The sequence below is a fragment of the Thyridium curvatum genome, assembly GCF_004353045.1.
Source record: "Thyridium curvatum strain D216 chromosome Unknown NODE_106_length_115904_cov_88.197656, whole genome shotgun sequence".
Classification (NCBI taxonomy): domain Eukaryota; kingdom Fungi; phylum Ascomycota; class Sordariomycetes; order Thyridiales; family Thyridiaceae; genus Thyridium; species Thyridium curvatum.
The window spans coordinates 70,087-82,822 of record NW_022156861.1 but is presented as its reverse complement, the minus strand read 5'-3'; the positions used below and the strand labels follow the sequence as shown (position 1 = coordinate 82,822).

At 58.7% G+C, this 12,736-nt stretch overlaps 5 protein-coding genes across 5 annotated transcripts; 1 reads left to right on the top strand and 4 right to left on the bottom strand.

Moving 5' to 3' along the window:
* Positions 1–628: 628 nt before the first annotated feature.
* Positions 629–1,958, bottom strand: E0L32_011442 (uncharacterized protein; the record flags this gene model as incomplete). Its single annotated transcript, XM_031134172.1, has 3 exons — positions 629–1,532; positions 1,620–1,755; positions 1,826–1,958. 3 exons carry the CDS (start codon positions 1,956–1,958, stop codon positions 629–631), a joined length of 1,173 nt encoding a protein of 390 aa, XP_031000601.1.
* Positions 1,959–4,388: 2,430 nt separating this feature from the next.
* E0L32_011441 (uncharacterized protein) lies at positions 4,389–5,579 on the top strand (the record flags this gene model as incomplete). The annotated part of the gene is made up of 3 exons (XM_031134171.1): positions 4,389–4,553; positions 4,622–4,829; positions 4,894–5,579. 3 exons carry the CDS (start codon positions 4,389–4,391, stop codon positions 5,577–5,579), a joined length of 1,059 nt encoding a protein of 352 aa, XP_031000600.1.
* Positions 5,580–6,225: 646 nt separating this feature from the next.
* Positions 6,226–7,170, bottom strand: E0L32_011440 (uncharacterized protein; the record flags this gene model as incomplete). Its single annotated transcript, XM_031134169.1, has 1 exon — positions 6,226–7,170. One exon carries the CDS (start codon positions 7,168–7,170, stop codon positions 6,226–6,228), a length of 945 nt encoding a protein of 314 aa, XP_031000599.1.
* Positions 7,171–7,754: 584 nt separating this feature from the next.
* On the bottom strand, positions 7,755–9,074 carry E0L32_011439 (uncharacterized protein; the record flags this gene model as incomplete). The annotated part of the gene is made up of 1 exon (XM_031134168.1): positions 7,755–9,074. The coding sequence occupies one exon, from the start codon at positions 9,072–9,074 to the stop codon at positions 7,755–7,757; it is 1,320 nt and encodes a 439-aa protein (XP_031000598.1).
* Positions 9,075–10,381: 1,307 nt separating this feature from the next.
* Positions 10,382–11,834, bottom strand: E0L32_011438 (uncharacterized protein; the record flags this gene model as incomplete). Its single annotated transcript, XM_031134167.1, has 3 exons — positions 10,382–10,776; positions 10,851–11,707; positions 11,755–11,834. The coding sequence occupies 3 exons, from the start codon at positions 11,832–11,834 to the stop codon at positions 10,382–10,384; spliced, it is 1,332 nt and encodes a 443-aa protein (XP_031000597.1).
* Between the last annotated feature and the right edge of the window lie 902 nt (positions 11,835–12,736).

Here is a 12,736-nt window from a genome sequence, read left to right as displayed (position 1 = left end):
TGGGAGGGAAGCGTTTGATTGATATCGATTCGAATATGAGTACAAGTTGCATTTCTTGATTCCTCGCGAATCTTTGGGATTTGACACTGCGCCAGGTTGATCGTTTAGTATGTCACGGTTAGGGTTTTATTGTGCATATATGCTGCTGGCCTTGTGTTACCTCATGAGGATTGATAACATGATTTCTCGGATGCATTTCATCACCAAAGGGCCATTAGGTCTCGAGAATCCCACCGGATATTTGCATATCGGAAACCCCGACCCGGGGAACATTATACATTGTTGTGATAGCTGCGTCGTGGTATCATTAACGGTCCAATTTCCTCCCAAAAACGAAAAGCATCCATGGCTCTTTGGCCCCAACTCCATAAAAAAAGAATATCCCCCCATAGATGAGCCAGAAGAAATCCAATCTTTGCCTCTGCTTTGTTATCCCCGTGCCCCCAGAATACGCCGTGGATGTATGCAAGACTTCCAGCCCCTTTCCAGCATTATACCTTCCCATCATCATCATCATGACCCCCTCACCACACAAAAGTGGCAGCATCTTTTTGCCCTCTCATCCCTCCCCCCCCCCTCTTTCTTGAGAGCCCATTCGAAAAAACCAGGTTGGTTGGCTGGTACGGTTCTACAGCCCCGGCCCCCGCCCAGAAGAATCCTTCATGGCCTGCGCCCGCGTCTCGCCCTTGACGTACCCGCTCAGCCGCATCTCGTTGCTCTCGCCGGCGCCGTGGCCCGGCATGTCGGCCTGCGTCGAGGGCGTGTACGCCGGCGGGAGCAGCCCCGCCTGGTGATGAGGACCGTACGCCGACGATGACGAGGACGAGCTGCCCCCGGCGTGGTGGTGGTGCTGGTGGTGGTCGCGATACCGCGCGCCGTCGGTGATCATGGCCGCTGCCGCGGCGTCGGACTGCGACTCGTCGGACGCGAGGCCCGGGACGAGGACGAGAGGCTTCGAGGGCGGGGGGGACATGGACCCGGAGGGCGGCGTGGGTATCCTCGGCGGGATGGGCGGCGGCGGGCCTTGCTGGTGGTGGTGGTGGTTGTGGTGGTGGCGGATGGGGCTCGTCGGCGAGGGGATGAAGTGCATCGTGGCGGGGGATGTAGCCTGCGGCGACTGCGCAAAGGCCTGCTGGTGACGCTGCTGCTGCTGCGGCGGTGGCGGCGCCTGGATGTGCAGGCCGCCGCCCGCCGCGAGCTGCTGCTGGTGGTGCATGGGGGGTCCCGGCGCGGGCGCGACGCGCAGGGACTGCCGGGCCGACATGACGCCCTCGCTGGGCGGCGCCTGGGGCGGCTGGCCCTGCAGCGCGCCGGCCGCGGTCGGGGAGGAGCGGGGCGTCTGCAGGCGCGGGTCGTCAGAGGGCTTGTCGGACTCGTCGAGCTCGTAGGTCGAGTTGCCGAAGAAGAGGGCGCGCTCGGCGGCGGTGCCGCCGCCGCGGTAGAGCAGGCGGTAGTCGGCCTTGAAGCGGCGGGCGTAGGCGTCCCTGGCGATGGCCAGGACGGTGAGGACGATGGTGAGGATGTAGCTGAACCTGTTTTTGTGGGCGCAAAGGAAGAAAAGTGTGTCAGATACCAGGAGGCACAGGCAGGAGGACATGATTTGAGCGAGGGAGCATTACATGATGGCCACGGCGATGAAGTAGTACCCGCGCTCGAGAGCACAGAGATTATCGAGCTTGCCCTTCTTGCCGTCAGACTGGTTGCTGAAGCCATGCGTTGTGTAAGGCTCCTTGGGTGGCTCCTTGACGTCGAGCGCTGGTTGCGAGGAGTCAGTCTCGTCGTCTTGTTGAACCGGCCTCTCTCTCCTACACTCGGATATACTCACGAGGGTTCTTTGTCAGTCCACCGCAGTTGGACGGGATGCCGGCACGGGCGGCGATGGTGATGATCCCCACAAGCAGGCCGCTCATGATCACGTCCGTGACGATGGATGCCACGAGCCACGACGTCTTCTGCATCCTGGGCCCCGTGTGTAGGACGATGGCTGCAAGAGCCGTGAAGAACAGTAGCAGGCATATCTGGGCGCTGTCAGCTGGCGATCCAATGGAAGAACGAGCCCGATGCTTCGATGTCAGATCGAGACATCGAGACAGCAGCATTGAAGTATACGCACCGTAGCTTCCAGGGCAACCAGAGTGCTTGTAAAGCCGAGGTGCTTAAGGTAGATGAGCCCCAAGAGATATCCATTGACGGCGGCACAGACAAACGCCGCCAGCATCTGGCCGGAACGAATGAGGATGAGCCATGACGCTATGTCCCAGGCCATCTCTCAAGTCTTGCAGAAGACTATTTTCCTCGAGGATGCCGTCAGGTCTGGTCATGCAGAGCAGAGAGGAACACACACGCACACACACACGGGCGGTACGGAGCCAATCTCTCTTAGTGAGTGAGGAAACGAGACCAGAAACGAAACGAAACAAAAGACGACAAGTCGCGCTGAGTCCCGTCAGAATAGGGAGAGAGAGAGAGAGGAGATAACAGCACGCGATGCGCACTGGAGAGGAAAGCGGGATGGCGTCTAGCAGAGCGAGAGGCTGTGCAGCTGCAAGCATGCACGGAATGGGTCAGCAACGGCGAGATGTGTTGCAGGGAGAGGAGCAAGCCAAGTGCCGAAGCCCTTGGTGCAGCGTGTGTGGGTGTTGCAGGCCGGGCTGCCAAGGTTCACCGGACGCAGACGCAAGGGAACGACAAGAAGGCCGTGCCGTTGCAACGCATCTGTGCCAATCTTTGCGCGAGAGACTACTTGTACTGGAGGAGGCAAGTGCAGGTAGATAAAGCGAGATGGGCAGGGCAGAGGCCAGGATCTGCCATTTGAGCAATAAAGACATCAGCCAAGCAAAGGGCCCCAAGACTTGCAAGCCATACTAGTGACCGGTTGGGGGATGGTCTCCTGAGGGAGCGGAGCATAGGGGCTGAGCCTATGCCGTGGTGGGACTACATTGGCTTTCCAGACCCCGGATGATGGACCCGGCCTTCTGTCGATGGTGCCAGGATGCCAGGTATGCACAAGTAAGAGTGGTGGCACGCACCAACGCCCCAGTTGCCGATACAGAGCCTGGGTGCCGTGGGTGCCGTCTTGACGGCTGTGGATGAGTCCTGATTGGCATCAAACCCTGATCGAGGCACGGTGACGAGGTACAGCAGTGGAAACGGCGACGCCGGCGAATTCCGAGTAGTTGGAGATCACTACTTGTAGTTAGTGCTGGCGCTTGTAGTTACTTGTTTGTAGTTACTCGATGCGTATTCATTGGAGACTCGTATTTCCCTGGACCGTGGAGTTGAAGAAGATGCTGGTATCAGCGATGGACCTGATGTAATCCACAGAGTCTAGGCACAGAATAGACAGGCGAGCACTGCGTCCAAGCTGTTGGAGGCCTGCGAGCAGCTGAGCCTTATCGCGGCCCATGTCCATCCATGCCCATCCCATTGTCCACGGGGGGGAGGGAAGGCTGAGACGCGAGCTGCTGATGCTTCTCTTTCTTGATGGCCCTGGCGCGAGGAGGGGGTTGCAGTCGACCCGCGCCCCTTTCTCCCCAGTCGCTGGCACAGGCTGAGATGACTGGTGACAACGTAAAAGCAGGCGATTTGGAGAAAAGTCAGGTACGCCGTAAGGTGTGGTTGTGGGATGTGGTCTGCTTGGAGACGCGTAATCGCAGCGATACGCTTGTCTCCTTTGCGCCTGGCGTTGGGCCGCCGCCCATCAGACAAGCTCGGGAAGGGCGGGTCCAGCTTGTGCTTGACAGGGTTCTCGAAAGAGACAATTTGTGGGAATATTGTCAAGAACACCATTCAGATGGAGACGGGAGCCCAATGGCTGCGGGATGAGGAGGGCACCGCCTCGTCGGCTCTGATTCGACACATTGATGCAGCCAACTCGCCAGGCCCGTCAGCAGCGCGGAGGCCGTTAGTCATCTGACATATGCAACCCAGCTTCTAGGCAGCACTCTACTAAGGCGCCATATATGTGCAACTGCTAGGTACTTCGTAGACAGACAAAGAGACGAAGCACACACATTCCCTGTTGCTCAGTCCAAAAGAGGAAGCCAGAAAAGCTGTCAGCCACTCCAGCACCTTTCTTACTCTGGTCCCATCCCACGGGATCCACCACATCTCCCACATTGAGTCGTTTGCTTTGCCGCGCTCGTCTCCGGATCCTGACGCATTTTGACGCATTTTCACGTTGTCCGCCAGCCCTGTGGACCTCTCCCTGTGCCCCGGCTTTTAACACACCTCATCAGCTCTTGGCATTCCGCCCTGGGCCTTGACCACTTTCTTGTTTCTACGGAGTAGTCTATCTATCTATCGAAGGGCTGTTTCCTTCCTCGCTCACCACCTCTCTCTCCTCTCCGGTGTACGAATGCTCCGGTAGAAAGCAGACGACAGCCACCATGTCGGACGACAAGAAGCCCTCCAGGCGTCTGGGCTACGGTCTTGCCATCCTGCGTCATCTGCAATGGTTCTCTGCCCTGCTCGCCTCTTTCGGCCTCGTCAAGCTGCATGGCGATGTTGTTCCCGGAACCAAGGGCCGGAAGATTGATGTTATTCCGTACCTGGTATGCTCTCGAATGCAATGATACACTTTGGTCAAGCAGCAACAGGCAAGGCTGACCTTGACGCGCAGGATTCCGCGCTCCTCTTCTACTCGCTGTTCCTCCTCGGCTATGTGCTCTACTGCTCCCTCGCCCGCAGGCTCGGAAAGGCCTGGTTCGCCTGGGGCGTCGTCTCCGTCTCTGGAGACTTTCACATGATCGGCCTCCTCCTCGCCAAGATCATCATCATCGGCTCCTCCAAGCTGCCCGAGAAGTGCCACGATGTGATCAGGGAGAAGTGTAAGCATCCATCTCGATCTGGTCTTGTCCCGGCCGGCTGAGCTGACTCCCGGCGCTGTTATAGACTTCCAGAACGAACTTCGAGACCACCACCCCTTCAGAGAGTTGGCCAAGTCCATCTTCCGGATCGGCTCGTTCATGGGCAGGGACGAAGTCGACCAGCAGTGTTATACCTCTTTTGTGGTCTTTTGGTTGTCTGCGCTCACCATGTTCGTATTATCGTTGCAAGACCTTATGAAGCACACCTCCCAAACTAACCCATCCCTTTTCAGCATTACCTATATTCTATCGATCATCCTGACGATCGTAAGGCTTCATAAATATCGAAAGGCCCTCAACTCTCCTGTGGAAGCGGACGGGTCTGGCAGAGACACCGAAATGGCCATGGAGACGACCTCGGCACCCGGTGTCGGCCGCGTCTCCCGCCACTTGTCGCGGAGCCGCGCAAGCAGCGTAGGGTCGAACGCCAGCAGCACCAAGAAGGACAAGTCGCACCCAAACAACACCCCGCCGCCGTCCTACCGCTCCCGGCTGTCGCAGGAGACGACGTGGTCCTACCACGCCAACCTGGCTACCGTGTCCGACGGCTTCTCAGCCGGCGAGCCACCTTCCGCGCCGCGCGTGTCCATGGAGACGACCTACTCTGTTGCTGTCAACAGGTGTCTCGTGAGCGATGGCTTTGGCCAGAGTGAACAACTGCCCGAGTATTCTAGCAGGCCTGCGAGTCCAGTTCGCTATCCCGGGACTTGAAAGAGGGGTGCTTTGGGAGAAGACTCACACAGCTACCGATATTTGGGTCGCTCACGACCCATTAATAATGCCACCTCAGGCACAAGCCTCCCGGAGACATCGGGCTCGGGGAAAGCCAAGCCTCCGCTTCAATGCGTAGAGAGCCTCGATCTGAAGGTGGACTCGGCTCGCCGATGGCCCGCGCGGAAGATCGATTCGCGAGTTCATACCGTAATCTCGCCGGGAAAGGGGCCAGCACAGAGAACAGACCTGAGTCCATTTTGGCTCGTCAACAAGACCTTCAGTAGATGAAGAGTTCCAACTTGCACCCCCGTATAGCAACGAACAGGCCTGGAGCGCGTCTGAGCGATGGGAACGAATGCAGCAGATGGGGAGGGCTTCGAAACCTCGGAGAGCCGGGCCCGGAGACTTGGCCAGAGCGAAATACTTCGCATCGCCATAATCATAATACAATATAAATAATACTGAGCACGTTGAACGCACTTTGAAGTGACTGATCATTCCTGTCTTGGTATGGTATCCTTTTTATTGACGCCAACCCCTCCGATCGATGCAAAGCCGGTAATGCCTTCCAAAAAAAAACCCCATCATGCTTTTCCATGACCCCGATGCAAATGCCCCCCCTTTCCCACCCTTCGTCCTGTCCTCAACTCTCATCCCACTCTCCCTCGGGCCACCGCAACCTCCACCCCGTCACCGTCTTGAGCACCTCCTCGTCGCCCGGGTCGTTCTCGAACAGCGGCCTGTCCATCCTCCGCTCGAGCACCTGGTCCACGAGGAACCCTTGCTCCCGCGCCAGCTCGAAGAAGCGCAGGTCCTTCTCCCGCAGCCAGGGGCGGTAGCTCGTGAAGAAGACGTAGGCCGCCGACTCGGCGCGGCGGCGCATCGTCGTCCGCACCGAGCGCAGCATGTTGCCGTGCTCCGAGTGCCGGAACAGCAGGTCCGCGAGGATCAGCACGTCGAACTTGCGGACCGGCAGCGGCGCCGGGGACAGGCCGTCGTCGTCGTCGTCGTCGAGGTGCGCCAGCAGCGGCGCCGGGTCGGCGCCCCAGACGTGCCCGTCCGCCACGAGGGCGGTCTGCCGCCTGTCGCCGTCGCCGCCCCCCGTCCCCTGCTGCTGCTGCTGCTGCTGCTTCTGCTTCTGGCCCGCGAGGACCAGGTCCTCCACGCCGTCGACGTTCTTCCACATCGTGGCCACGAGCTCCGGGTCCGGGAAGTCGGTGACGACGACCTTGCGCGCGCCCAGCACGGCCGCCACGAGGCTCGGCAGGCCCGCGCCGGCGCCGAGCTCGAGCACCGTCCGGCCCCGGACCGTGCCCGCCGGGTCGGCCTCGAAGTAGTCGGCCAGCACGCGGCTGCCGTTCCACAGGTGGTGCGCCTCGAGCGGGCTGCTGCCGACGAGGTGCAGCGTGACGCGCTCCCCCGAGCGCAGCGTGTACGACTCCTGCTTGGGCGGCGGCGTGGGCGGGTAGTAGTCCTCCGGGTCGGCGAAGAGGTCGCCCGTGGAGGGGTCCTCTTCCACCACCACGACGTCCTCCGCCGCCGCCGCCGCCGTGGCGGGGTCGCGGGCCGGGTCCTGCTCGGCGGGCATGGTGACTGGGCCGGCGGTTGAACGGAAGTGAGCCCTTTTGTCCCTTGTAGCCCGTGGGTGCGGCTTGAACGGCTAAATCCTCTCTGGAAACAAAAATGAATAAAATTTGATCAAGATGCGAACAGTTATTTGCCCAAGTGGTTCCGACAGGCCGGCTTGGTGGTCCGGAGAGGAAATTTCTGTTTGAATCGTGAAAAGTGGATCATGTGATGGGCTTCAGGATAACCTCGAGCACCAAACACCATGCCCAGATCGACATCTCAAGTCCTGCGTCGATAACTCGTATTAGATCAACGCTTGAAAGAAACAGAGTCAATAAGTGTAGTGTCAGGTATATGATGATAATGTGTAGTATTAGTTCTCTGTCATATAACCAACCCTACCTAATCTTAGTCTTTTCCTTGAGACCATATTTACACCAAGAGTGCACTTCTCCAGAACAACCTCAACCCTACTACACAATGATGTAGCCCAACAAGTCCCTAATGGATTTGTATTCATCGTCATGAAATACCTCCTAGAGTTTCCACTTCACGAACTCAAGTCATCCATTTCTCCAACACGGCCACGACACCCAGAGATTATCACCCGAACCTCGCCCTCGCCAGCTCCCTCAGCTTGCTGACCGTCGCCTCCTCGCGCTCGCGGTACTCCCGCATCCTCTCCTCCCGCTCCTCCGCCCTCGCCCTGTCCGCCTCCTCGCGCCGTATCTCGCGCTCCGTGCGCCGCCGCGCCGCCGCGGCCACGGCCCTCCTGTGCTCTTCGATCCCGCCGCCCCCGTCGCCCCCCTCGCCCATGAGCTCCGCGTCGTCGACGGCATTGCCGCCCGGCGAGGCGTCCCGGAACGCGCGCATCTTGTCGTTGACGGCCGCGCGCTTCTCGAGCCGCCGCTCGCGGGTGCCCGGCTCGGCGCGCGGGACCAGCTCGTCCAGCCGCTCCTTCTGCTCGGCGCGGTCGGCCCTCCGGGCCAGGCGCAGGGCGTCGGCGCGCGCGAGGCGGTCCTCCCCGTCCTGCTCGCGCCGGTCCTGCAGGTCCTGCATGCTGGGGATGGCGGGCCCGCGTCTACTGCTGCTGCTGGTGGACGTTGCTGCTGCTGCCCCGGGTAACGTCGGGCCCCACTCGTCTTCTTCTTCTTCTTCTTCTTCGTCGCCGTCGTCTTTTTCCCGCCGGGCGTCGCCATCTCTCCTGCTCTCCGCATGCTTGCCGTCGCCACCACCACCATCATCATCATCGTCATCACCGCCTTGACGACCTCCAGCGATCTTCCTCCCCGGCGCCGCCCCGACCCCGTTCTCCTCGGCCAGCTCGCGCGCCCGCGCAAACATCTCCGGGTCGTACCAGCCCTCGGCCAGCTCCCCGCGGTTCCACCTGCCCACGAAGCTCTTCCACCGGCCCCTCGCCTCGCGGCCGTCCAGGTCCGGCAGGTACAGCTGCTTCTGGAGGCCGAGGTAGTGCGCAAACAGCGGCTCGAAGGCGGCGTAGTCCCCGCGCGAGAGGGCCCGCGCGTCGAAGGGCAGCGGCGCCGGCGCCGCCGCCATGGTCGCTACTGCTGCTGCTGCTGAAGAAGAAGAAGAAGGCTTCTCTAGGGCGCGCGAGCCGGGCGGGGAGCGAGAGCGTCTCCGGCGGCGCTTGTGGTGGGACTTGGATGAGGCGTCCGGGTCTTCGCTGTGCCTGTGCTTGCGCTCCGAGCCGTGCTTGGACCTCTCTGAGGCCCCGTGGTGGTGGCTCCTCTCATGGCGATCCTCCCGCTCTCGGTAGTCCCTATGCTTGCTGTGTCTCTCATCGTCGCGTGAGCTCTTGGGGTGATGTGAGCGATCAGGCGATCTTGAGCTCGTCCTGTGTCGTCGTCTGTCCTCCGAGTGTCTGAGGTCCTGCGGCATGGACCGGTCCCTTGAACCTGACATCCCAGTGTCTTGTATATTAGGTAGCACTGGGGCGGATCTTTGATTTCCACACCAAACAAATGAGTGTGGATTTGGTGGCTGAGAGAGCTCTTTGCAAAGGTTGGCAGATATTATAATGAAGACAAGGTGCAAGTCCTCGATGACAACAGCACACCTTGCACTCTGGAGTTATTCGTAGCATGACGGAATTCAAACAAAAGAAAAACAGCGCTAAGATAAGAAAAGAATAGTCCCCAGTGGAGGGAACATGCCTGTAGTGGGCCCTGCCGAGCCGGGGCCTGGTCCCTGTTATTAGGTCTCACTCAGTTGGAAGGGTGCATTCATTGGCAGATGCTCATCAGGAGAGAGATAGACGACCGAACTGTCATTGATCAATGTTCACAATGCACAGCATTCTGCAAGTAGAAGTAGACAACAATTCTGTCCATTAACAGAGCCTAAAACTATTCTGACCGCCCCATTGTGTGTTACAGTATAACAACCGTTTCGGGGATATAGATAAATCAACGCAGCAAACCCATAAAACTCCTAGGCAAGACCGTAGGATCGACTTTATCGATCCAGCAGAGCCATAAAACATGTAGAACCAGAGAGCCTCCAAGTGCAGGATCAGGGTGTCGATCCAGCAAAGCCATAAAACATATAGAACCATAGAACGCCCCCAAGCGCAGGATCGAGGTTATCGATCCATCCAGAAAAAAAGCCATCAAAACCATACCGAACCATACAACTCCCAAGTGCAGGATCAACGATATCGATCCAGAATGGCCCAAGAGCCAATAAACAATATTTAAGAAAAGAAGAAGGAAAAAAAAGAAGGAAAAAAAAACACGTTTTGAATCCGGACTCATCGCATCGTCCCATGAATCATACAATCCCCCCTAGCCAACCCCTTCGCTCCCAATCTCAATGAGCGGAGAGGGCAAATGCCAAGAAAATCCTAGGGCCAAGTCGACACATCCCGGTGATCTTCACCGGTATCCCGCCGACAGCAACTGCCAGCAGGGGATCGCTTGCGCCCTTTCCGTATACTCTGTCATAGCTTTTCGAATCTTTCGTTCGCGGGGGTCTTTGTCGGGCCCTTTTCGTATAGTCTGTCGTATCTTTCCAATCTTTCGTTCGTGGGGGGGTCGTCGTCGTGCCCCCTCGTTCCCAATCTAAATGAACTGAGGGGGTAAAAGCCAAAGCAGGGCCAAGGTCGACACCACATCTGATGTGTCTACTTCACCGGATTCTCCACCAACAGTAAACTGCCAGCAGGATTCCAGGAACCCCCTGAGCCCTTTCCGTAAACTCTCTTCCATCTTTCAAATCTTTCGTTCGTCGGTATCGTGGGCGACGTGGGTAGGGTAGGGTGGCGGGGGGGCGTCTTTCGTTGAGGCGTCCCCCTGGTTCATCACCTCGTTGACGACGTCGTCGTTGACGTTGACGTCGTCGTCGTCGTCGTCGTCGTCGTGCTCTTCTTCGGGTGTCGGAGGCAGCCTAGACATGCGCAGTCCTCCCCGCACGGGCACGTCCACTCGCCTCCGTCGCACCCCACCGCACTCAGATCGTACGTTACGAATAGGTAGTCCTCCACGGACATCTGCGGCAGAGACGCCTGGTCGTCTGATGCGTCCGACGGCGTTTGCGCCAGCGTTGGCGACGCCGTTTCGTCGACCGCCGGACTTGGCGCCGTCATCGACGACCACACCTGAGAATCCTCCACATTGTTAGCGGTAGTCACGTTAATGGTGGTGTTCGAAAGTCCGCTCTGGGCAGACATCGGCCCGTTACCGTTCTGCAGGGCAGGTGCGCCGGGGGCGGCGGCGGAGGACGTCGAAGACGATGTCGAGGAAGAGGCGTGGTGCGGGTCCTGCATCTGCAGGGTCATCGCTGAGCGGACGTAGGCATACGATGCAGCGTTGTAGGGATGCAATTGGCATCCCACGCACTGGCAGCCGTCACCGCAGGTGCAGTCGTGCGTCATGCCCATGGGCATGGGCATGGGCATGGGCACGGCCGGCGGCGCTGGGTTGATATCACCCATCGTCAGCCCAGTCGTTGTCGTCTGGCCCCACTGCTCCGGTTGCAGCGGGGGCGATTGGTACGTTTCCCAAGGCGCTACCTGTCCGGGTAGACTATCCAGGCTCCCGTCCAGGTTTCCGTCCAGATTCCCGTCCAGGTTCCCGTCCAGGTTCCCATTCGTGTGAGCAACGCCATTCATACTCATGTTGCCAACACCGTTCATAGGGAAGCCGGGCTGTACGGCTTGTGGCGCGGGGGAGCCCATGAACTGTCCGTTAAACATGTCCGTCGTAGAATAAGACGTCATCGCGGCGGGGTCCAGTCCCAGCCGGGCTACAAAGTCACGATGAATCATCGCGTTGAGCGTCGCTTGCGGGTTTGCGATTCCAGTAACACCCTGGGGCAAGTGCACATTCAGCAGGCTAGGGTGCATTCTTGCCAAGGTCTCTGCGTCGAGTCTAAGGGCCGGTCGTTCGGCGCCTTTCTTTGTTATCGAGTAGTTACGGTGATGAGCGGGCGGGGTCGAGTTTTCCGACTTGATTCCTGCAGAGCCTTTGGCTCCGCAGCAGCATTTCTGCGATTTCGGGATGGCCGCAGTGACGCCGGCACACGTACACGACTTGCCGCTGGCCGGATGGGGGCAGCTGCTCAGGGGCCGGCCCGGTTTCCTCACCGGGACCATGAGCCTCTCGGACCCGTGGCTGCATTTCGTCGATCGATGGCCGCGAATGCATGGCTCGCTGTTGTGAACATGACGACGTTAGCATAACCGGATCCTCGACGCAATACTTGTTGCAATGGAACGATCACGACAACAGGCCCCAGTCATCCATCCCAACCAAGGGCGTACCTTGGACGATGAAAAGAGGCGGCGCAAAAAGCATGCAGACCGGGGTCGTCAAGAGGGCATAACCACTTACCAGGCCATCTTTTGTCCATTGATTATGGGCATCTTGCTCAGTTCGTACCAGCCCGAGGATCGACAGGGCGGCGAGCAGAAGTCGACAGAAGGTCAACTGGGCTTGGTGAGCAAGCTGTATCTAGTATCGAAAGAGTCAGCATGAGAGCCAAAGCAGAGTAAACCTATCTTGCTCAATTGTCCTCCACCACCAGCATGGTCTCGATGGCGTCGAGAGCAAGAAAAGACGAGAACACTGACCTGAGAGTGAAGATATCAGAGGGCTCTTTTGGACGAGCTGGTTGGGCCCGGGCCTGCAAGAGCGACGCTATCGTCGCGATGCTTTGTGCCGTGCCAGGAAGTCGAGCGTTGGGGATGATGAATATATGGGGAGATTGTGGTACTGGAGGATGGTGGCGGCGATATTCCAGAGCAGGAAAGCATAAGTTATGGCTTCCCTGCTCGCGTTAATCGCAGATTGAGTTAAGGTGAGAGTGATCGAGGTGAAACAGAAGAGGTTGGACTCCGTCCGGATTTATAGACAGCTGGGCACAAGGACCAAGGTAAATCAGAAGTCTATCGATAAGCAATATGCGCTCGTGGGAGTGATTCGCTCCATGCGGCCTGGACGTACACAAAAACACTGAGCACCAGTGATAGTCAGAGAGCCAATTGTTGAACGACGGACACCAGCGCAATCATGCGGACTCGCAGCAGGTGAGCGTATTCTCGACAGAGGAGTCCAGCAAAGCCCCAA